Source organism: Saimiri boliviensis, chromosome X (genome assembly GCF_048565385.1).
Source record: "Saimiri boliviensis isolate mSaiBol1 chromosome X, mSaiBol1.pri, whole genome shotgun sequence".
Classification (NCBI taxonomy): Eukaryota; Metazoa; Chordata; class Mammalia; order Primates; family Cebidae; genus Saimiri; species Saimiri boliviensis.
In genome coordinates this window covers 115,833,068-115,857,894 of record NC_133470.1, presented here as the reverse complement: position 1 = coordinate 115,857,894, position 24,827 = coordinate 115,833,068, and the positions used below count along the sequence as shown (strand labels likewise).

General features: G+C 41.7%; 1 protein-coding gene across 1 annotated transcript; it reads right to left on the bottom strand.

Moving 5' to 3' along the window:
- Positions 1 to 3: 3 nt before the first annotated feature.
- NKAP (NFKB activating protein) lies at positions 4 to 22,509 on the bottom strand. The gene is made up of 9 exons (XM_003931081.4): positions 21,951 to 22,509; positions 17,471 to 17,551; positions 15,348 to 15,418; positions 14,688 to 14,828; positions 12,896 to 12,959; positions 10,287 to 10,396; positions 10,114 to 10,189; positions 8,164 to 8,313; positions 4 to 3,966 (listed from the first exon to the last, which is right to left on the bottom strand). The coding sequence occupies exons 1-9, from the start codon at positions 22,334 to 22,336 to the stop codon at positions 3,792 to 3,794; spliced, it is 1,254 nt and encodes a 417-aa protein (XP_003931130.1). The 5' UTR covers positions 22,337 to 22,509; the 3' UTR covers positions 4 to 3,791.
- Positions 22,510 to 24,827: the final 2,318 nt, after the last annotated feature.

Here is a 24,827-nt window from a genome sequence, read left to right as displayed (position 1 = left end):
TACTGAAATTTTTCTTTTTTTTTACTGCTATATTTGTACAATAAATTAAAAAGGAGGGAAAACCTTATCAGAGAAATGGGCAAGGAGGTGGCAAACTAGGTAAGTCTCCTTGGAGAACAAAAAATATATTTAAAATACAATAGCCCTACAACTGACTTATGGCTCAGGTGACTAAACACGATTTGAAGCAGTAACAACACTCATGAGCTGAAAATAAAATACATTTAGCCCTTTTATTCTTCCTGCCTCTTTCCCAAAGAGTATGCCATTGAAGCTGTTCTTGATACCACAATATTAAAACATCACAAAATTTCTTTTTTTTTTTTTTTCTTTTTGAGACGGAGTTTCGCTCTGTTACCCAGGCTGGAGTGCAATGGCACGGTCTCGGCTCACCGCAACCTCCGCCTCCTCGGTTCAGGCAATTCTCCTGCCTCAGCCTCCTGCTCCTGAGTAGCTGGGATTACAGGCACGCGCCACCATGTCCAGCTAATTTTTTGTATTTTTAGTAGAGACGGGGTTTCACCATGTTGACCAGGATGGTCTTGATCTCTTGACCTCGTGATCCACCCGCCTCTGCCTCCCAAAGTGCTGGGATTACAGGCGTGAGCCACTGCGCCTGGCCAAAAATTTCTGCATTTAAACTACCTTGCCTACTGAAAATGAGAGAACATAATCATTCCATCTCTAGGAACGTAACCAAGAAAAAAAAAAGAGAATAAATTTTTTTTTTTTTTTTGAGACAGAGTCTCGCACTGTCGCCTGGAATTGGACTGCAGTGGCATGATTTTAGCTCACTGCAACCTTGGCCTCCTGCCTCAGCCTCCTGAGTAGCTGGGATTATTCAAGCAATTCTCCTGCCTCAGCCTCCCGAGTAGCTGGGATTATAGGCGCCTGCCACCATGCGCAGCTAATTTTTTTTTTTTTTTTTTAAAAGATGGGGTTTCACCATGATGGCCAGGCTGGTCTTGAACTCCTGACCTCAGGTGATCCACCCACCTCGGCCTCTCAAAGTACTAGGATTACAAGCGTGAGCCACCATGTCCAGCCAATTTTTTGTATTTTTAGTAGAAATGGGGTTTCACTATGTTCGCCAGGCTGGTCTCAAACACCTGACCTTGTAATCCACCCACCTCAGCCTCCCAAAGTGCTGGGATTACAGGTGTGAGCCACCATGCCCAGCCAAGAATAAAATTTGTAAGTGGGTATTATCAAATTCAGGTTTTATTATACAGGGAAGTAGATGGATTGAGACTCAAAACTCTGGGAACTAGTTTCTTTTTTAACTTTTGGAAATTATAGATTTATTAGGCTAGGCAGCAACTATGATTAGGTATAAATAAACAGAAATCATTTTAAATTCAGGGGTCAAAAATGTTGCTACATGCTGACTCTTTAGTTCAGTAGTTGTAGGTTAAAAGTAGACATTTCCTGGAACATACATTTAATAGTATTTAAGACTGTTAATACCATTTAATAATAAAACTTTTGGCTGAGTGTGGTGACTCATGCCTATAATCCCAGCACTTTGGGAGGCTGAGGCAGGTGGAATGCTTGAGCTCAAGAGTTCAAGACCAGCCTGGGCAACAAGGTGAAACCCCGTCTCTACTAAAAATAAAAAAATTAGCCAGGCATGGTGGTGTGTGCTGGTAGTCCCAGCTGCTCGGGAGGCTGAGGTGGAGGATCACTTGAGCCGGGGAGACAGAGGCTGCAATGAGCCAAGATAGCACCACTGCACTCTAGCCTGGGTGACAAATGGAAACCCTGTCTCAAAAATAATAATAATACAACTTTTACTCTATACTTTGAAATATGACTGCCTTATTTAAACACTTTTGAAAAACAACCACTTAAAAATATAAGGCAAGAGGGCATTTTATAATAGTATAATCAGAATTTCCTTATCACCCAGGTAATTTAAATTTACCATGGGCATGTAATAATAATGCAGATCAAACAACCTTAACAAAAATGGCCAGTCATGGCAGCTCACACCTGTAATCCCAGCATTTTGGGAGGCTGAGGTAGGCAGATCACTTGAAGTCAGGAGTTTGAGACCAGCCTGGCCAAGATGGCAAAACCCCATCTTTTTGGGGCAAAACCCCATCTTTTGCCAAGATGGCAAAAGGCTGGTCTTAAACTCCTGACCTCCACTGAAAATACAAAAATCAGCCAGGTGTGGTGGCGAGTGCCTGTAATCCCAGCTACTCGGGAGGCTGAGGTGGGAGGATCACTTGAACCCAGGAGACGGGGGTTGCAGAGAGCTGAGATTGCACCACTGCACTCTAGCCTGAGCGACAGAGTGAGACTCTTGTCTCAAAAAACAAAAAAACAGAAAACCAACCTTAACAAAGACAGCCAAAACTTCCAGGGTTCCCTCCCCCATTCACTCTTCTGATCTAATTAAAACTGAACAAAATAAATGAAGGAAAAAGATCATGAAATCATAGTCCCAACTTTCCATTTCTTCCCAACTTAAAAACTAATAAAGTAAGGAGGTTCTATACATTAAGGATTAAACTGATGACAGATGCAAAAAAAAAAAAAAAAAAAAACAGAAAGGTTTAACAATGTTTAAAATGGAATCTGCTTAGTACATAAAACACAGTTAAAAATATTTAATATCGTTTTAATTTCATCTTTAGAAAACAGTTAAGCTAAAATACTGACTCATTATATTTTTCCTTATCAGAACTCTTGACCATAGTTGACTCATATTCTTTTTGATGTTATCCTATCCCTGAAGAACCTCAAACTCAGATCAGCTCAGGTTAAAACAAAGTACTTAAATGGGCATAAGAGTAGACTTCTCAAGACGTTATATTTGAAAGAACCATTTTTAAGAAACTTATTAAGAATTTAAAAAAGATAATGTTCACATTTCAATTCAACAAGTGTGTGAGTTAGTTTGCTTTTTGGTGTGTTTGTTGGTTTTAGAGTGGAGGTAGGGACTTAAAATCATTTTCAGGGCAGATCACATATTGTAGTGTACAAGTCAGTTTTCAAATTCCAGATTTGCTTTTCGCAGAAATGCCTTCATTTTGTTAACAAAAGTGGACTCCTATACGTTTCTATGAAGTCCATTTATAACACATTCAACACAGAGGAGGGATAATTTCCCAAAAGTTCAGTTGGGGTAGAGGTGGGGGTGGGGCAGGCATCACATATAACTAATAGTAGCAGTGTCTCATGGTCTGAGACTGAAGTTTCTCATCTCACTAACACTTTTTGCCCATGCCACCTCCTCAAATACAGAATTTTACTCATAATTTGGATTTTTTTTTTTTTTTAGATGGAGTTTCACTCTTGTCACCCTGGCACGATCTCGGCTCACTGCAACCTCCATCTCCAGGATTCAAGCCATTCTCCTACCTTAGCCTCCCAAGTAGCTGGGATTACAGATGTCCACCACCATGCCTGGCTAATTTTTGTATTTTTTTGGTAGAGATAGGGTTTCACCATGTTGGTCAGGCTGGTCTTAAACTCCTGACCTCAAGTGATCCACCCACCTCAGCCTCTCAAAGTGCTGGGATTAACAGGCGTGAGCCACTGCAACCAGTTCATAATTTGGATTTTTAAACCAGTAAGTTATTATGGTCAATCCAAAATAACCCAAAGAACTTGTTAAAGTTCTATCAATAAGTAGCTTTTTACTGAAGGACTGAAAGAATTAAATAGAAGGCACAGTAGCAATGTAAAGCTTTCTCAGAGCATGACGATCTTTTTGTATGCATGTGTGGAACCCAGACTTTCGTTTTTGTTGTTAAAAATGTCTCTGGACAATCAGAAAATCCTTATTTGTCATCTTTCCCTTTGGTCTTTCTGTAAACCATTTCTCGAAAACTGGCCAGAATCTTGTTCTCTCTCTTTCGTCTCTCTTCTTGGTTAAAGGATGCAAGGGCTCTCTTCTCATCAGCACTATAAATCTGGTTTTCTTTTCGTAGTCGCACAGCCTCCATTCGGCGATGCCTGGAGAGAATTTTATTTTTGGCTTCATTTCTCAGTAATTATTTTTATAGTATATCCTCATTAATCCTTTCTTAATACAGAGTGGCCTATTTAAGAGCTGACAAATAAAAACTATTTTTTGAAACAGGTTAAGTTTCCAAAAGATCACTTATTAATAGTTTAGCTGCCTGACACGTCCCCCTTTTTTTTTTTTTTTGGGAGACGGAGTCTTCCTCTGTCTCCCAGGCTGGAGTGGGGTGGCATGATCTCGGCTTACTGCAACCTTCACTTCCCGAGCTCAAGTGATTCCCCCACCTCAGCCTCCTTCCTGAGTAGCTAGGATTATAGGTGGCTACCAGCAGACCCAGCTAATTTTTATATTTTTAGTAGAGATGAAACTGATAGTAGGATAGATAAAAGATTTATGTTGTTATTAATCAGGTGGAACTTCCTTCAAGGTTCTAATTTACCATACAACCAAAAGAATCAAGTCTAGGCTGGGCATGGTGGCTCACACCGGTAATCCCGGCACTTTGGGAGGCTGAGGTGGGCAGATCGCCTGATGTCAGGAGTTCGAGACTAGCCTGGCCAACACGGTGAAAACCCGTCTCTACGAAAAATACAAAAATTAGCTGGGCTTGGTGGCAGGCGCCTGTAATCCCAGCTACTCAGGAGGCTGAGGCAGGAGAATCACTTGAATCCAGGAGGCAAAAGTTGCAGTGAGCAGAGATGGTGCCACTGTACTGCAGCCTGGGAGACAAGAGTGAAACTCCATCTCAAAAAAAAAAAAAAGAACGAAGTCTAAATCTATAAATGAAGAGCAGTTTTTGGTCAGTGGATTAACTTCCAAGTCTCCCTCTGTCACCCAGGCTGGAGTATGCAGTGGTGCAATCTTGATTTATTGCAACCTCCACCTCCTCCCAGGTTCAACTGATTCTCCTGTCTCAGCCTCCTGAGTAGCTGGGATTACAGGTCTCACCGCCACACCCAGCTCCTTTTTATATTTTTAGTAGAGATGGGGTTTTGCCATGTTGGCCAGGCTAGTCTTGAACTCCTGGCCTCAAATGAATCACCTGCCTTGGCCTCCCAAAGTGCTCGGAGTACAGGCCTGAGCCACCGCGCCCAACTGCTGCATTGATTTAAAAAAAAATTTTTTTTTTTATTGTTGGCTCTGAGTACGGATGCTGCGTTGCTTTTGATATTTGGTGATATAGGGTCCTACTTTCATCTTTTTCCATATGAATAACCATTTCTTTCCTATTTCACTTAATGAATGGTTCTTTCTTTCCCCATTGATCCGACATGCTCTTTCATACACTGAAGTTCCATACATGTATGGCTGTCTTTGGGCTCTAAATTTTATTTTTATTTGTATACTTTTTGAGACAGAGTTGCATTCTTGTTACCCAGGCTAGAGTGCAATGACGAGGTCTCGGCTCATTGCAATCTCCATCTGCTGGGTTCAAGGGATTCTCCTGCCTTAGCCTCCCAAGTAGCTGGGATTATAGGTGCCCACCACCATGCCTGGATAATTTTTGTATTTTTAGTAAGGATGGGGTTTCATCATGTTGGCCAGGCTGGTCTTGAACTCTTTACCTCAGATGATCCGCCCGCCTCGGCTGCCCAAAGTGTTGGGATTACAGGTGCAAGCCACTATGCCTGGCCTGACTTTTATTCCATTGAACTATTCAGTTGTTATCCCATGCTTTCTAAAGCGCTGTAAGCTTCAAAATAGGTCCTCCTATCTCGTAGGGCAAATCTTACCTTCCTGCTTTTCTTCTGCAGGAGTGACTTGACTATTCTTGTCCTTTCAGTCTAACATAATAAATTTTAGAACTGGCTTATTAAGTTTAATGAAGAACTGTGCTGTGACTTTGATTGGAACTGTACTGAATATACAGATCAGTTTGGGAAGAACTGACAGCTTTACAATACTGCCTTCCTATCCATGAACCTGGTTATCGCTCCAGTTATTTAAGTTTTCTTTAATCTTACCTTCTTGCTCTTCTTCTTCAGAAGGGACCTAGCTCTTCTTGTCCTTTTAGTCTAACATACAAATTTTAGAACCAGCTTAGTAAGTTTCATGAAAAACTGTGTTATGATTTTGATTGGAACTGCACTGAATATACAGACCACTAATGTTTTACATTTTCCCCCATAGAACCTTGGGCATCTCTTGTTAAGATTTATTCTTAAGTCCTTCATATTCTGACACTGCTATAAATGTTTTCTTCTTATTTAGTGGCACTTTCTAGTTTTCTGCTGTTGTTAAATAGAAATGCATTTCATTTTTAATGGAACTGTATTGAATATACAATCTCTTAATAATGTTTTATAGTTTTCCCTACAGAGCCATGGGCATCTTTTGTTAAGATTTATTCTTAAGTCCTTCATATTCTCTGACACTGTTATAAATGTTGTTTTCTTCTTCTTTAGTTACATTTCCTAGTTGTCTGTTGCTGGTAAGTAGAAATGCAATGGATTTTTGTGTATTAACCTTATATCCAAGCATTTGTTAAACCCTCCTCATTTATAATTCATCTGAAGATTCTTTGGGATTTTCTTTTTTTTTTTTTTTTTTTTTTGAGACGGAGTTTTACTCTTGTTACCCAGGCTGGAGTGCAATGGCGCGATCTCGGCTCACCGCAACCTCCGCCTCCTGGGTTCAGGCAATTCTCCTGCCTCAGCCTCCTGAGTAGCTGGGATTACAGGCACGCGCCACCATGCCCAGGTAATTTTTTTTTTTTTGTATTTTTTTTTTAGTAGAGACGGGGTTTCACCATGTTGACCAGGATGGTCTCGATCTCTTGACCTCGTGATCCACCCGCCTCGGCCTCCCAAAGTGCTGGGATTACAGGCTTGAGCCACCGCGCCCGGCCTCTTTGGGATTTTCTATGTAAACAATCAAATCATTCACAAAAATGACACTGTTATATCATCCTTTCCAATCCTTATTATTATTATTTTCAGACTGAGTCTTGCTCTGTCACCCAGGCTGGAATGCAGAGTTGCAATCTCGGCTCATTACAATCTCTGCTTCCTGGGTTAAGCAATTCTTCTGCCTCAGCCTCCCAAGTATCTGGGATTATAGGCACGTACCACCACAACTGGCTAATATTTGTGTTTTTGGTACAGATAGGGATTCGCCATGTTGCCCAGGCTAGTCCAACTCCTGGGCTCAAGCGATCCACCTGCCTTGGCCTCCCAAAGTGCTGGGATTACAGGCATGAGACACCAAGCCCAGCCTTCCTTTCCAACCCTTATACCTCTAATTCTTTTTCTTGCCTTACTGTGTGGGTCCTCCAATGCAATGCGTCAAATATTGGTCCTCAGAATTCCAAGATTCTGGAGTTGCTTTAGGATTTCTGCAAATATTTGCCTTCAATGTCATTTAAAAATAGTTACCTAATTTAAAAAGTTTATCAAGTTTTAAAGAATCCAAAATTCAATTTGATCTAAGTACTGCCACCCTATTAGCTCATTCTCCTGGTTCTTCCTGGTACTTTTTGCTTTTCTAATTTTATATTCTTTTTCTCATGCTGAATCCAATGTCTTTTAAAGATTTATTTATTTATTTATTAGCCAGAACATGTTCTCAGCTGACCAATGTTTTTTATCATCTTTGTCTGTTATTATGTCTCAGAAATCTGGGTCCATAAATAACTGGAGACAAACTTGTAACTAGGAAACACTGTCTAGGAAATACTGTCTAGTGAAAATATTTTTCTAATTGCCACATTCCTCATGGGGCAGTGATAAATAGCTGAATTTAAGTACATCCTCCAGTGGATAAAATATTTGTACCTAAATACCAACTAGGAAAGGACACTGGTTCTTTTTTTTTTCTTTTTTCTTTTTTTTTAATTAAAGACGGAGTTTCACTATATTGGTCAGGCTGGTCTTGAACTCCCAACCTCAAGTGATCCGCCCACCTTAGCCTCCAAAGTGCTTGGATTACAGGCATGAGCCACCACGCCCGGCCAAGATTGATTCTTTGAAGTCAGAGCTATAGCTGAGTTTGAGGCTGAGTTGCATATATACTTGGAATTTCAGAAAACCATGTTATACCAACAAAACTAATATCAAACCAATATTTATACTCTACTTTTCATAAGAAACAGTCACTTAATAAAAATCAATTACCAAAATATAATTCTGGTAGTAAAAAAGAAGAAAAAGATCTAATCATGGAAACTGGGCTTAATGCCAAGAACATACCTGCTACCGCTCATTACATAACCTGAGCATTCAAATGATGCAATTTCTTCACTTGTCAAGCCAATTTCACCTCTTCGTGGGATACGTTTTCCAGCTTTTACATATTCAGCCATAGCTGCACCTTCACCAGGTAACAGGGCATGGCCATAGCTACAAAGTAATTCAGAATTCAGGAAAGGTCCATTAAATCATTTTAATATTAAAAGCTCATAATTTAAAGAGAACACAAACCCCACATTTTCTCTCAGACAAGAGTAGGAATAACAGTGCTCAGCAGTAGAGTGCTAGGAAGCTCAGTGTGAATTACTTTGTCCTAATTAGAGTATTAAACATTGCAGTGCACTATGACCTATACAACTAATCCAGAAATGCAGAGATATTTTGAAAGAAAAGAACTGATGTGAGTATAGATTCATGGTTTACAATTATGGACTAATTTATCCCTACAGGCATTGCCATTACTGGTTCCGCCTCCAGCTGATTCCCTTTCCCTTTTTCCCTTAAAAAAATCCAAAGTATACCAGGCACAGTGGCTCACGCCTGTAATCCCAGCACTTTGGGAGGCGGAGGCAGGCGGATGATTTGAGGTCAGGAGTTTGAGACCAGCATGGCCAACATGGTGAAACCCCATCTCTACGAAAAATACAAAATTAGTCGGGCATGGCAGCGGATGCCTGTAATCCCAGCTACTCAGAAGGCTGAGGCAGCAGAATCACTTTAATATGGGAGGCAGAGGTTGCAGTGAGCCAAGTTTGTGCCACTGCACTCCAGCCTGGGCTACAGAGCAAGACTTTGTCTCAAAAAAAAAAAAAAGAAAGAAAAAAGAAAAAAAGAAAATCCAAAATAGGCCAGGCGTCATGGCTGATGCCTGTAATCCCAGAACTTTGGGATTACTTCTAACTTATCCTGGGAAACATAGTGAGGCAGGTGCATCACTTGAGGTCAGGAGTTTGAGACCAGTCTGGTCAACATGGCGAAACCCTATCTCTACTAAAAATACAAAAATTAGCCAGGTGTGGTGGTGGGCATCTGTAATCCTGGCTACTCGGGAGGCTGAGGCAGGAGAATCACTTGAACCTGGGAGGTGAAGGCTGCAGTGAGCCAAGGTCATGCCACTGCACTCCAGCCTGGGAGACAGACTGAAACTTGATCATGCTGCTGTCTTTCAGCCTGGGAGATAGAGCAAGACTCCATCTCAAAAAAAAAAAAAAAAAAAAAAAAAAAATTATAGGCAGGGCATGGTGGCTCACGCCTGTAATCCCAGCACTTTGGGAGGCAGAGGCAGGCAGACTACAAGGTCAGGAGTTTGAGACCAGCCTGACCAATTTGTGAAACCCTGTCTCTATTGAAAATACAAAAAAATTAGTCGGTGTGGTGGCACGTGCCTGTCATCCCAGCTACTCAGGAGGCTGAGGCAGGAGAATTGCTTGAACCCGGGAGGCGGAGGTTGCAGTGAGCCAAGATTGCGCCACTGCACTCCAGCCTGGGTGTCAGAGTGAGACTCCATCTAAAAAAAAAAAAAAAAAAAAAAAAAAAAAAAAATTCTGCTGATAAAAAAATAAGAGAAAAAAGGAGTAAAAAGTTCTGTGAAGATTAATGAGAAATAGAAATCACACCTACTTGTGGAGGGGAAGTATTGGGAATCAGCATATGCATCTCCTTTTGAAAAGGGCTTTGAAAGATAGCAAGGATTTTAACAGGAAGAAACTGGGGATAGGGAAGAAAATAGAGGGCAGGGAAAAGAAGGGAAGGTATACTGGAGGAAGAAGCAAGCTGAACATGGCATAGAAGTTGGAAAGTGCACAGTAAGCACAGGGAGTATATAGTAGTCCAGCTCAGCTGGAACCTGCAGTAGAAATAAGGGAATAGAGTGAGATAAGCTTGGCAAGATAAGTTAGAACCAGACTTTTTGGAAGGTACTTTAGATATTATAAATACACTGTTACTTACTTCAAAGGTTTATCATCTTGAGAGGTGAGTGTTTTTGGAGCCTCTGGGCCAATTAAATCTGAAGGTTCTTCAGTCTCTGCATGAAAGATATTAAGAAACACATTCACATTTTGACTAATTGGTTAGTTTAAGGTTTCATCTGTTTTGAATTAAAGTCTACCAGAAGAACCTACTTGTTCGATCCTTCCAGGGATTCTCCAGAAACTCTTCTTGGGATTCTTTAGAGCTTGAATCACTGGACTCTTTTCTGCTCTTCTTAGACTTCTTTTTCTTATATTTCTTCCTATAGGGATTATAATTTGATACAAATTCACTTTTATCCTCCTATGTTAGAGGGCATCTTAATTTTTCTCATTTTTCTTTTTAAATTTTGAATTGGTGACTATACATCTTAATTTTTCAAGGCAAAGAAAGGTGATAATAAAATGATCTGAATTCCCAGCTTATTCAAACTTGCTAGATAATTTTACTTAAAAAAATCTTCTAACTTATCCTGGGAAACATAGTAAGACCCTGTCTCTACAAAAATAAAAAAAAAAATAGCTGGATGTGGTAGCACACACCTGTAGTCCAATCTACTCAGGAGGCTGAGGTGGGAGAATCACTTGAGCCCAGGAGTTTGAGACTGCAATAAGCTATGATTGGCCCACTGCACTCCAGCCTGGGCAACAGAGTGAGACACTGTCTCTACACAATTTTGTTTCTAAAATTCTAACTTATTTCACTAACCTAGGCAACAGAGTGAGACATTGTCTCTACACAATTTGTTTCTAAAATTCTAACTTATTTAACTAAATCATTTTTTGCTATAAAAATTATTACTAGGCTGTGCGCAGTGGCTCACACCTGTAATCCCAGCACTTTGGGAGGCTGAGGTAGGTAGATCACAAGGTCAAGAGATCTAGACCATCCTGGCCAACATGGTAAAACCCCATCTCTACTAAAAATACAAAAATTAGCTGGGCATGGTGGTGGGCACCTGTAGTCCCTGCTACTCAGGAGGCTGAGTCAGAAGAATCACTTGAACCTGGGAGGCGGAGGTTGCAGTGAGCCAAGATTGCACCACTGCATTCCAGCCTGGCGACAGAGCGAGACTCCATCTTAAAAAGGGCAACAAAAAAAATTATCACTAAAGGAGACTGGGTAAGGTGTTTCACCCCTGTAATCCCAGCACTTTGGGTGGCTGAGGCGAGTGGGTCACTTGAGCCCAGGAATTGGAAACTAGCCTGAGCAACATGACGAAATCCTGTCTCTACAAAAAATACAAAAATCAGCCAGGTGTGGTGGCACACGCCGATAGTCCCAGGTATGGGGGAAGTGGGAGCAGAGGTGGGAGGATGGCTTGATCCTGCAAGGTCCAAGTTGTAGTGAGCTGTGATCCTGCCACTGCACTCCAGCCTAGGTGGCAGGGTGAGACAATGTCTCAAAAAAAAAAAGAAAAAAAATCACTAAAGGGAACAAGGAAATACAGTTCTCATGTTGTAGAAAGCAGAAATAAAACAGCCTAAAAAGTCTCAACAATTTGAGCATTACAAATAATTTTATGTGTAAAGAATTAAAATATGTCAAATATGTTTAAATCCGTGGGTTCATAATGATACTTTAAACAAATCCAATTCATTATGTGAAAAGTCACAAAACAAAATTATCCTGCTCTTACTATATAAACCATATTTCAGGGTATTTAAGTAGTTGATGAGGGTAAGTTTCTCTTCCAGAATTATTCTGCCTAATAAATGAAGGATAAAGCCAGGATTAGACTATCACCATTTTACAACCCCTAATGAAATAATGGATCGAGATAATGACCATCAATGGCTGTTAATAAGACAAAAAGGGATAACCAGACATTATATGCCTCCTGATAGTACCACCTTCCTTCACAGCACCACTTATGGAAACTCAAATCTGAACCTTGTCAGGCCTCTAGACCTAGCAATCTACTGGAAATACAGAGGACAGAGAACATGCCAAACGATACCATAAGAATACAATCACTGCAAGTTATGGACATCACTTGGATCCTGATTGGAATAAACTATAGAAAAAACTGCTGAGAATTGAGGAATTATTATTAAATGTTTTAGGCATGATAACAGCATTGTGCTATTTTTTTTTTTTTTTTAAATATAGAGACAGGGTCTTGCTATGTTGCCCAGGCTGGTATTGAACTCCTGGGCTCAAGTGATCCTCCTGCCTGGCCTCCTAAAATGCTGGGATTACAGATATGCACCACTGTGCCTGGCCAGTTTTTTGTTTTGTTTTAAAGAATATCTATCTTTTAGAGAAAGGTACTGAACTGCTTATGGATGGAATGATATCTGAGATTGATTCAAAAATAAATGATGGATGGTAGATACTGCCCATCAGCTGATATTTAGATAGCATGATGGGTACAGGAGGGCTCATTATACTATTTTATGTAATTTGATATACATTTGAAATTTTCTGGCTGGGTGCAGTGGCTCATGCCGGTAATCCCAGCACTTCGGGACTCCAAGGGGGGAGGATCCCTTGAGGTCAAGAGTTCCAAACCAGCCTGGTCAACGTGGTGAAACCCCATCTCTACTAAAGTAAACACAAAAATTAGCCAGGCGTGGTGGTGGGTGCCTGTAATCCCAGCGACTTGGGAGGCTGAGACATGAGAATTGCTTGAACCAGGGAGGCAGAGGTTGCTGTGAGCCAAGATCACACCACTGCACGCCAGTCTGAGCGACAGAGTAAGACTCTGTCTCAAAAGAAAAAAAAAGAAATTTTCCATAATAAAACTTAAAAAACTGACGATCTGTGTTTCCTCTTCTTTTCCTTTTTCTTGGCTTTCTTTGCTCTCCTTTTGTTGTCTTCATCTGCAAATTAAAGCACAGTACAATAAAGAAAAAAAAAATTTTAACTCTAAAACCGTAGTACTTTTGAGTAGGTAACTATCCTATTGCTGTCCCATTTATTATTACAAAATTACCTCATTGAAACGTTTATTGCTATTTGTCAGGAACTGTAAGAGGTACTATGAACATAGAAATTAAAGTCACTAGGTATTTGGTGATATAGGGTATTATTATTAATTTTATTGTGTGAGATAGTGTTGTGGTTAAGTAGGAAAATGCCTATTTTTAAGGGATGCATACAGAAATATTTAGGGTGGAAGTGTGATATTTGTAATTGAGTTTGAATATCTCAGCAAAAAGCCCATATTCTGAAGTAAATATGTAAAAATACTAGCAACTGCCAAATCTAGGTGTTAAGTATATGGTATTAATTATACTATTCTCTTCACTTTTCTCAATATTTAAATATGTTCATGATAAAAAAGGAAAGAAAACTATGTGTGTGTTGGAGGTGGGAGATAGACTGCTTTCCAGGAGCTCAGTCTAATGGAGGAGACAGATAGGTAAAGAGATCAATACAGACTGAAGTGATAGAGGGAAGCTTGGGGAGCCCAGACACACAGAGGAGTCTTAAAATCAGACTGATTTGGGGAGGGAGGTTGAGGAATGGTTGACCAGGAAAGGTGACTCTTAAAGTAGTTCTTTGATTACAAAAGTACTACTGCATGCCCATTGGTGAAATGAGTAAATGAAGCTGGATGGAGGAAGGGACTGGCATTGTAGGCAGAGGGCCTCTCTACCAAGTAACAATTAAGAGAAAAAACAGGGACTACTAAGGGGACAGAAAGTAGTTTTAAGATTACACAGGATGGTGCAAGAGTGTAACAGGGTATATGTGATTAGAGAGAGAGGTGAGTCAGGGTCTGAACTTTTATCCTGAAGGCTATGGATTGCTATTGAAGGATTTTAAGTAGGTATTTGGTGACATAGGGTACTATTACTAATTTCATTGTGTGAGGCAGTGCTGTAGTTAAGTATAAAAATGTCTCTTTTTAAGGGATGCATACAGAAATATTTGGAAGTTCTGTCTTCCAGAACTGAGGAAGAGAAGTGATAGGGAGGGCCAGGAAACTCGGTTGATATCAGAGGAAGGTGAACCTTTGTGTAATGCTAACCCCTGAGGAGGCACCTTCTGGTCAATCATCGGCCAGGAGAGTACAAAAAGGAGACTATTGGTGATGCACTATCCCAGATAGGGTGCCTTCCACAAATCAGCAGCCAGCATGAAGGGGGCACTTTATGGCATATCTTTTTGAAAAGTATACAGAGGTGCTCATTGGGCATGAGAATTACATAAAAGAGCCCTTCCACTGATGCAGCCCTGTAAGGCTTACTTTGGTATAGTCCAACCCCCTGACTTGGTCTGGTGGCATATGCCTTGCACAACTATGCACATCCAATCTGGGGTCAGATCGCTTAGGTTTGAATCCCAACTGTGTGACCTTGAGGACAGTACTTATAACCTGCTCTGCCTCCACTTCCTCATCTATAAGATGTACCTTAAAGCTACCGTATGGATTAAATGGCAATAATGAATATAAAGCACTTATCAGGGTACCTGGCACAAGGTTAGCAAGCATTCAAAAACTCTTCAATATTATTGTTTCCAGGAACCTTCTTCTAAAATATGTTTTAAGAAGTAAAAGTAGTTTTGAAGCAAGGCTTGAAGAACGCTGTTGGCTTTCTTACCACTGGAGTCTGTTTCAGAATCAGAGTCACTGTCGCTATCTTCAGAATACTTCCTGTGTTTTCTTTTTGATGATTTTTTCTTTCTCCTTTTCTTGGACCTTTCTTTTGAATGGCTAGGCTTCTTCTTTTTCTTTCTTTCTTCTAAGAAAATACAAATAAAAAATTATATTCTAAAAAATTATTTCTGAACATCAAAAGAAAAAGATGATGGGCAATTTGAGTAAAAGCAAAGTCTAATGTTCAACTATTTACAGACTGATTTTTTAGGCGGGGCGCAGTGGCTCACACCTGTAATCCTAGCACTTTGGGAGGCCGAGGTGGGTGGATCATGAGGTCAGGAGTTCAAGACCAGCCTGACCAACACGGTGAACCCCATCTCTACTAAAAACACAAAAATTAGCTGGGCGTGGCTTGTGCCTGTAATCCCAGCTACTCAGGAGGCTGTGAGGCAGGAGAATCGCTTGAACCTGGGAGGCAGAGGTTGTAGTGAGCCAAGAACGCACCACCGTACTCCAGCCTGGGCGACAAAGCAAGACTCCATCTCAAAAAACAAACAAAACCCCCAAAAATCTGGATTTTTTTTAAACCGCTCAATAAAATAGCTCTGTATTTTAAAAATACCCTCTGGGTTTTTTCTTTCTTTTTTTTTCTTTTAAATACCTTCTGAAGTAGAAGCTGAAGTAGTGCTTTTCTTTGGCTCTTCATCCTCTACTGGTGTATGTTCATCAGAACTGAATTTAAATAAAATGGTTATAAGAATTAGGAAAGTGATGAGATATGGACCATGGAGTGTAAAAATATGAACCCCAAATTTTTCAGTAACAGCACTGATTGTCCAAGAACCATTAAAATCAAGCATTGGAGATCCTGAGGCGGAACTTGGGAATCAAAAAAACCAAAACAACAACAACAAAGCAAGCACTGGACTACTTTCGTAAACATGGAGTTCAAGGGTCTACCGCCTTTGTAACAATAAAATAACTTATCATTTGTATAACACTTTAGAGTTTACAGAGTGCTATTTAAACCAAGCAGCATGGAGGATTTAGATTTTCAGAAGAAACCACAGGGAAAAAGTAGAGAAACAAGAGCCATAAGTAAAGATTAAAGAAACTGGATATAAGAAGGTTAAAGAAAGACTTCATAATTGTATTCTAAGCATGTAAAAACAAATGGTAAAGCAGCAACTGTTCTGTCTCCTCAGAGCAAGAACCTAACAAACTACAGTCTAAAGAGATTTTAATTTGCTGCAGAGAATTGTAAAAATGAGTATTATTCAAACTCTACAATAGTTTAGAAAAGGAGTTTCCACATCATATAATCTTTTCCTCTGAAGATCACACTTGCAGTAATTTAAATATTGTCTAGAAAATTATTTTCCAACTCCAATTCAATGCATTCAGGTTCTTCAAGCATTTTCATTTCTTCTTTTAAACAGAGACGGGGGTCTCGCTATGTTGCCCAGGCTGGTCTTGAACTCCTGGGCTCAAGGAATCCACCTGCCTTGGCCTCCCAAAGTGCTAGAATTACATGCATGAGCCACTGCACCTGGCCTCTTTAAGCATTTTCTAAATGTATCTGTAAGAACAGGTTTCAGGACGGGCATGGACTCACGCCTGTAATCTCAGCACTTTGGGAGGCTGAGGTGGGCGGATCACAAAGTCAGGAGTCCGAGACCAGCCTGGCCAACATGATGAAATCCCATCTCTACTAAAAATACAAAAATTAGCTGTGTGTGGTGGTGCATGCCTGTAGTCCCAGCTACTAGGGAGGCTGAGGCAGGACAACTGCCTGAACCCGGGAGGCGGAGGTTGCAGTGAGCCGAGATTGCGCCACCATACTCCAGCCTAGAGACAGAGCAAGACTCTGTCTCAAAAAAAAAATAAATAAATAAAAATTAAAAAAAGAACAAGTTTCACATAGTAATGCTTTATTATCCCGTCATAAATTACAGGTTTACCTGTGAAGCACATTGTCTCAACCTAAAGTTGGCACAGAAATAGAGGAGAGGGAAGAAGAAACTTAATGAGTAACATCAGAGAAAAAAAATAAGAAAAAAGAAAAAGCATGAAGCCTGCAGATAGCATTAGATATAGGAATATTAACTAAAAAAAACCATACTGGTATATTCATTTTAAAAAGTTTCTTTGTAGGCCGGGTGTGACGGCTCACACCTGTAATCCCAGCGCTTTCGGAGCCCAAGGCGAGTGGATCACGAGGTCAGGAGTTCGAGACCAGCCTGGCCAACATGGTGAAACCCCGTCTCTACTAAAAATACAAAAATTGGCTGGCATGGTGGCAGGCGCCTGTAATCACAGTTACTCAAGAGGCTGAGGCAGGAGAATCACTTGAACCTCGGAGGCGGAGGTTGCAGTGAGCCAAGACTGCGCCATTGTACTCCAGCCTGGGCAACAGAGTGAGATTCCCTCTCAAATTAAAAAAAAAATCTCTTTATAAGGCTAACATCTGACATGCAATCTGCTACTTAGTTGAGAAAAAAACAATTTAAAATAATAGGTGTATTATTTAACAATGAACCTTTCTATTAATGGGAAATTCATGCACCCTGAATTATTTTAGATTATGTTAAAATCTACTAGCAACATGTTTTAATCTTTACATATGTTCTGTTTTTAAAACTTAAGGGGTAGAAGAACATAAACCGCAAAAAAGAAGAAAAATATGAGATATATTTAAAGTTCTTCACTTAAACATTTTGACAATATACTCAGAATTTAAACACATGTTATAACATTTTAAAAAGATATTTTTAAATCACTTACTCTGGTTCAGGATTCTTTGGAGAAAGTCCCCATACTTCAGGAGCTCCCAATTCTCCAATTCTCTCTCTCTCACTTAATCTCCTAGCAGATAAAGACATGTAAATTATAACTCAATGGCTGAGTTGTTTCCTAAACATATAATTCAATTCAATAGGAGTCTAGTTAAGCCTTTTTCCCCTTTACATTTTGAACATGAATAAAAACTTGGTTTAAATAAAAAACTCATCACTTAAGGTCTGATGTTCTGATGATACTACCAAATGGTGCAGACTATAGAAATGATGGTCTGGGTGATTGTCAAGTGCATCCCTTCTGCTGAATGCATGACTTAGCTCTTAACTGCTCATTTCATCATCTGTAATATGTGACAGAAATAGTTTCACATTTGGAAATAACTTCATTTGTTTACAGACTTATGAAAGGTGAAGAGAAGTCTCCTTTGATGTGGTCCAACTCTCATTTTTCAGAAACCAAGGAATTAATGAAAATACAAATGATGCATTAGGCGTAGAAAACAACTGAAGTTCTGAAAATGAAAGAACAGCTTTTCTTTTTTCTTCCCAAGATGGAATCTTGCTCTGTTGCCCAGACTGGAGTGCAGTGGTTCGATCTTGGCTCACTGCAACCTCCACCTCCCGGGTTCAGGATTCTCCAACCTCAGCCTCCTGAGTAGCTGGGATTACAGGCACGTGCCACCATACCTGTCTAATTTTTGTATTCTTAGTAGAGACGGGGTTTTACCATGTTGACCAGGCTGGTCTCAAACTCTTGACCTCATGATCCACCCACCTCGGCCTCCCAAAGTACTGGGATTATAGGCGTGAGCCACCATACCCAGCTGGAAAAAAAAAGTTTTTTATTTTTTGTAGAGATGAGGTCTTGCTTTGTTGCCCCGGCTAGTCTCGAACTCCTGGCTTCAAGCAATCCTTCTGCTTCAGCCTCCCAAAGCATTGGGATTACAGGCATGAGCCACTGCACCTAGTCAAAAAGTTTTATTTAACAAAAACTATACTCAGGGCCAGGCACGGTGGCTCATGCCTGTAATTTCAGCACTTTGGGAAGCCAAGGTTGGTGGGTCACTTGAGGTTAAGAGTTTGAGACCAGCCTGGCCAACAGGGTGAAATCCTGTCTCTACTAAAAAAATACAAAAATTAGCTGGACGTGGTGACAATGCACCTGTAGTCCCAGCTATTCAGGAAGCTGAGGCTAGAGAATCACTTGAACCCAAGAGGTGGAGGTTGCAGTGAGCCAAGATCATGCCACTGCACTCCAGCCTGTGTGACACAGCAAAACTCTGTCAACAAACAAACAAACAAACAAACAAAAAAAACCACCCCAAAAAACAACAACAAAAGAACTATACTCAATGAGATACAAGGTTTGTTCTCTCTTGGTTCCTTTTTGCAAAAGGAGAGCATTTTCTATCTATTCTCTAAAGGACACTAAGCTTTATTTCTTTTGTTTTATGCCTGTGGTTTCTTGTTTTAATGTTTGCTATTACTCATAAACTAAAAACAAAACAAAACAAAGACTAAGGCTAATTCCCTCAAAGTTTAGCTGCTTTTGATACCTTTTTTTTTTTTTTTTTTTTTAAGACAGAGTTTTCGCCCTTGTTGCCCAGGCTAGAGTGCAATGGCACAATCTTGGCTCACTGCAACCTCTACCCCCCAGTTTCAGGTGATTCTCCTGCCTCAGCCTCCTGAGTAGCTGGGATTAAAGGCACCGGTCACCATGCCCAGCTAATTTCTGCATTTTTAGTAGAGACAAGGTTTCACTATGTTGGCCAGGCTGGTCTTGAACTCCTGACCTCAGGTGATCCGCCCGCCTCAGCCTCCCAAAGTGCTGGGATTACAGGTGAGTGTGAGCCACCTCGCCTGCCGACTCCATTTGTTTTTTTAAAATCCTTACAAAATAAATATAATTGTAATGAGTGTTTGAATAAATTGTTTTTGCTTCCTTAATCAGGGGAAAGGTATATCTATGCAGAGTAAGATTGAGAGGGTTTCTTGCCTGAAGTAACAGACAATCTAAAAGGTGACATACTTATAGCCATACTTGGAATTTATGGATCTCGGGGGAGGAAGGTGTCTACCAGACTGTTAACTGCAGGAAGTCCTGTTGTCATACCTGTTGCTCCCTGGTTTCATCTGTATTATTAAGATAAATTATTGGCCAGGCGAGGTGGCTCATGCCTGTAATCCCAGCACTTTGGGAGGCTGAGGTAGGCAGACCACCTGAGGTCAGGAGTTCGAGACCAGCCTAGTCAACATAGCAAAACCCTATCTCTACTAAAAATACAAAATTTAGCTGGGTGTGGTGGCACATGCCTGTAATCCCAGCTGTTCAGGAGGCTGAGGCAGGAGAATCACTTGAACCCAGGAGGCGGAGGTTGTGATGAGCCGAGATCACACTACTGCATTCCAGCCTGGGAGACAGAGTGAGACTCCATCTCAAAAAAAAAAAAAAAAAAAAAAGATAAATTATTTATTTTCTAAATGTACATATGCAAGTTTCATCCAAGCAGTTCTGACATCTTTTGGCAAGGATTCTCCAGGAAGAAACCATTTACTTTTTGATTGACACAGCCTGTGGATACTTTTCTGAAAAATTTACTTTGGAGAGATAAGTCTCCAACCTGACTCAGGACTGTTTTTACTGTTTTTACTCCCATGCATGAAACATTAATAGCTAACACTAATGCAATAGTTATTATGTTCCAGGCACCTAATTATTATAATCCCCAAATCCTTAGTACTTATTTTATCCCCTTTTTAATGATGAAGAAATGGAGCTCAGAGAGGTTAAGTAACTTGGCCAAGGTCACATAGCTATTAAGTGGCAAATAAGGGCTTCATACTCAGTCTGATTCTGGAGCTTGTCCTTTTCCTTTCTTTCTTTCTTCCTTTTCTTTCTTTCTTTTTTTTTTTTTTTTTTGAAACAGGCTCTCCCTGTCGCCCAAGCTGGAGTGCAGTGGTAAGATCATGGCTGACCTCTCCAGCTCAAGCAATCTCCCACTTCAGCCTCCCCAGTAGCTGGAACGACAAGCATGTGCCACCATGCCCAGCTAATTAACAAAAATTTCTTTGTAGAGTCCAGGTGTCCCTATATTGCCCAGGCTGGTCTTGAACTCCTAGATTCAAGTGATCCCCCTGCTTTGGCCTCCTAAAGTGTTGGGATTACAGGCATGAACCTCTGCGCCCAACCAAAAATGCATAGTTTTAAGGAGAAAAGAAAAGGTTCATAATTATTGCTGTGTAAGTCTTAATATCTTATGTTTTCTAACTGTTAAATTATGTATCAGGCACTGTACTAAATTATTTATATGCACTTACACACTTAAAAATGAGAAAATTAGAAATATTACAGGCATTGAGGGGCAGGTTAAAGTTCCAACAGGTGGGATAAGTCTTGATTCTTTTTCTTCCGGCAGTAGGAGGTAATGAAGTATAGTAATGAAAAGGACAGGCTTGGCCAGGCATGTGGTCACACCTGTAATCCCAGCAATTTGGGAGGCCAAGGGAGGAGGATCACTTGACCCCAGGAATTTGGTATCAGCCTGGGCAACAGGGTGAAACCCTGTCTCTACCAAAAAATACAAAAATAAGCCAGGCGTGGTGGTGCACACCTATAGTCCCAGTTATAGGACTATAGGAGCCCAAGAGGTTGAAGCTCCAGTGAGCTAAGATCGCACCACAGCACTCCAGACTGGGCAACAGAGCTAGACCCTGTCTCAAAAACAAAACAAAACAACCCCCAAACTATGCATTCTTCCATTCCAACATTCACTTTCATTAGAAGTCTAGTCTCATCCTAGCATCACTTTTTGTGGTCAAGATTGAGACCACTTAACAAGACTTCTCAAGGTAGGGTTATCTATAGCTTATCAGATCACTTTTCCTACAGGCATCTAATCGTCTTGTCTGAGGGGAAGGTTTATTTCCTATCCAACTTAAACCCTTGATTTCATCCCTTCCTAATTCCCCACAAAACACTTCTACATATATATCCTATTATCTCAGACCTGTCAGTTCCTTCATTGAACGAGCCATGGTTGAGCACCTATTAAGTACTAGGCACGTAGAGTTCTGTGATCAGAACTCTCCTCTGATCACAGGCTCCTCCATGAGCTCAGTCTAGTGGGGAATACAAATATGTTCACGAATGATAATGACACAACCAAGGAAAGGCTACAATTTTGGTAGGTCTGAGGCTGTCAGCATTATCTGCTAACAAGACAGGAGGCGGAAGGGGGTAGCAGGAGAAGAGGGTACCATATGAAAGGGCCCGCGGGTAAGGGAAAATGTAACGGAAGAAAAGGACGAATAAAGGGTTGTCGTGGGTGGATTAAAGAAAGGAATGAAAACGGGCGCAAGGCAAGCAGAGTGAGCGAAATGCGAATAGTCAGAAGCGGAATGAAAGATAGATCGGACTCCAAAGGCACGTAGGCTAGTACAAGACAAAGTGCGGCGGTCTCACTTACTTCTGCCGCAGGCTCTCCTCCCTCTCCTTGTCGAGGAGGCTGGGCCAAGGCTTGTCGCTCCCGTAGGGGCGCGAGTAGCTGCCATAATAGACTGACGAGGAGGCAGAAGCGAAGGGGATGCCCCGGGGCGCAGAGGGCCGCTCTCGAGAACGCGACCGCGAGCGTGAGCGGTAGGATTGGTTTCGGGAGCCTTGGCTGAGGCCACCTAGCTGATGGCTAAGTCCATTCCGGTCCCCGGAGCGAGAGCAAGAGTGCGAGCGAGAGCGGCGGCCCCGCGGGGAGCGGGCAGATTTGCTGGGCTTCGGACTCTTTGACGAACTGCGACGTCTTCCTCCCGCAACTGAGACCTCCCCATCCGGGCTGCGCGAGCCGGACACCGGAGCCATAGCTACTGGTGGAGCCCAGCAGCCGTGGGAGAAGGGGGCGCTCTCGCGAGCCTAGGAAGAGCTCTCTTTCCTTGGGTCCCGGGACCCGCCGCTGCGGAACACCCCCAAATCTAAGGAAACCTTGCAAACAGTTCCCGGTACGTCTGCAAAACCCTTCCCCGGACCTACGCATGCGTCCCCGACCGGAAGCGATGTGTGTATCGATATAAATAAGCCAGTGGGGCAACTAGATTGTATGCATCCTTCCAGTTCCGAGTGAGGCTCCTCAAGTCGAAGAAAAAGACCAAATCCTATCTCAGCCTTGAACTTGAAACACCTGAAAGGAAGTATATTTCATTGAGTATATATTTATTTTTCTTTTTTCTGTTTTTTTGAGACCTAGTCTCGCTCTGTTGCCCAGGCTGGAGTGCAATGGCGCAATCTCGGCTTACTGCAACCTCCGCCTCTGGCATTCTAGCGTTTCTCCTGCCTCAGCCTCCCGAGTAGCTGAGATTACAGGCACGCGCCACCATGCCCGGCTAATTTTTTGTATTTTTAGTAGAGACGGGGTTTCACCATATTGGCCAGGATGGTCTCGAACTCCTGACCTCCTGATCCGCCCGCCTCGGCCTCCCAAAGTGCTGGGATTACAGGCGTGAGCCACCGTGCCCAGCCGAGTATATTATTTCAAACACCGTATACAGTATACATTTCAATGAGGGGTTGTATGAACAACAGTTAATTCTGCTTGTGTTTCATGTGCTTTCTGTGTGTAATTATATATAAATTGTGTGTGTGTGTGTGTGTGTGTGTGTGTGTGATGTATGAAAGTATGAATGTGTCCACGCGTGGTGGCTCATGCCTATAATCCCAGCACTTTGGGAGGCCGAGGTAGGCAGATCACAAGGTCAGGAGTTCGAGACTAGCCTGACCAACATGGTGAAACCCCGCCTCTACTAAAAATACAAAAAATTAGCCGGGCGTGGTGGCGCATGCCTGTAATCCAAGGTACTTGGAAGGCTGAGGCCGGAGAATCTCTTGAACCCGGGAGGCGGAGGTTGCAGTGAGCCGAGATCACACCATTGCACTCCAGCCTGGGCGACCGAGTGAGACTCCATCTCAAACAAAAACTAAAACGAAAGTATGAATGTAAATTTTCTTTTTCTTTCCAATACCAAGCAAATAAGGAGGGTTTTTTGTGACTGGGGATGAGCTATGATGTCTAAGCCCCATATTGCCCTGTTTGCTTAAACGGCGCAAATTTTGTTAATGACTCGTGCCTGATAAACGCCAATTAAGTTTCCGGCCTAGAGAACAAAAACTGCATACTTATCCCTTAGCCACCTGTCTCCACCAATATGCCCCAGCAAAAGGAGGTTTTTGGTTTTTCTGTTTGTTTGTTTGTTTTGTTTTGTTTTGCGACTAGGACTCACTCTGTTGGCCAGTATGGAGTACAGTGCTCACTGCAAACCTCCGCCTCCTGGGCTCAAGCAGTCCTCCCGCCTGCAACACCAAGCCTGGTTAATTTTTTTTTTTTTTTTTTTTTTTTTTTGAGGTGGGTGGAGGAGAGACAACCTTGCTGCCCAGGCTGATCTCGAACTCCTGGGCTCAAGTGATCCACCAGCCTCGGCTTCCCGAAGTGCTGGGATTATAGGTGTGAGCCACCACGTCCGGCCTGTATTTTTTTCCCCAAAACGTGTTATTTATTTTTTTAATTTTTGAGGCAGGGTCTCACTCTGTCACCCAGCCAAAACGTGTTATTTAATTTTTTAATTTTTGAGGCAGGGTCTCACTCTGTCACCCAGGCTGGAGTGCAGTGGCACGATCTCAGCTCGCTGCAACCTCCACCTCCCAGGTTCAAGTGATTCCCCTGCCTCAGCCTCCTAAGTACCTGTGAACTACAGGCCGCTTCACCACACCCAGCTAGTTTTTTGTATTTTAGAAGAGCCGGGGTTTCACCATGTTGGCCAGGATGGTCTTGATCTCCTGACCTTGTGATCTACCTGACTTGGTCTCCCAAAGTGCTGGGATTACAGGCGTGAGCCACCGCACCCAGCTAAGAGCCATCTGTTTGTGCCGCACTGGCTAACTCTCAGAGGATGCCCTATTCACAGCTCCCCTTTATTAAACAGCTCCCTAAAAGTGAACATCAGCCCTGGGCCCAGTCATTGCCATGGATTTCTTTCTCGCCTAGCTTTCCACAGCCTCCTTTTACACTTCTGATTTTAAAACATCTTTTGTTTCATCTTTTTTCCCCTTGTTCAAAAAAGAAATGGACAGAGATTCTTCCTTGCTTTCTACCTTGCTTCCATTTTTTTTTTTTTTCTTAATCCAGAATTCTTGGGCCTGGCATAGGAAAAAGTCATGCTCCAAATCTGCACGTCTCATAGTGGCCCTAATTTTGTCTGGGTGCTGTGCTTGGGATGAGTCTAGGCAAATCAGTTATGGTGCCTATGCCTGAAAGTCACCACTTCAATTTTCTGTGTCTTTTGATTGTGAAAGTCAGAGCATG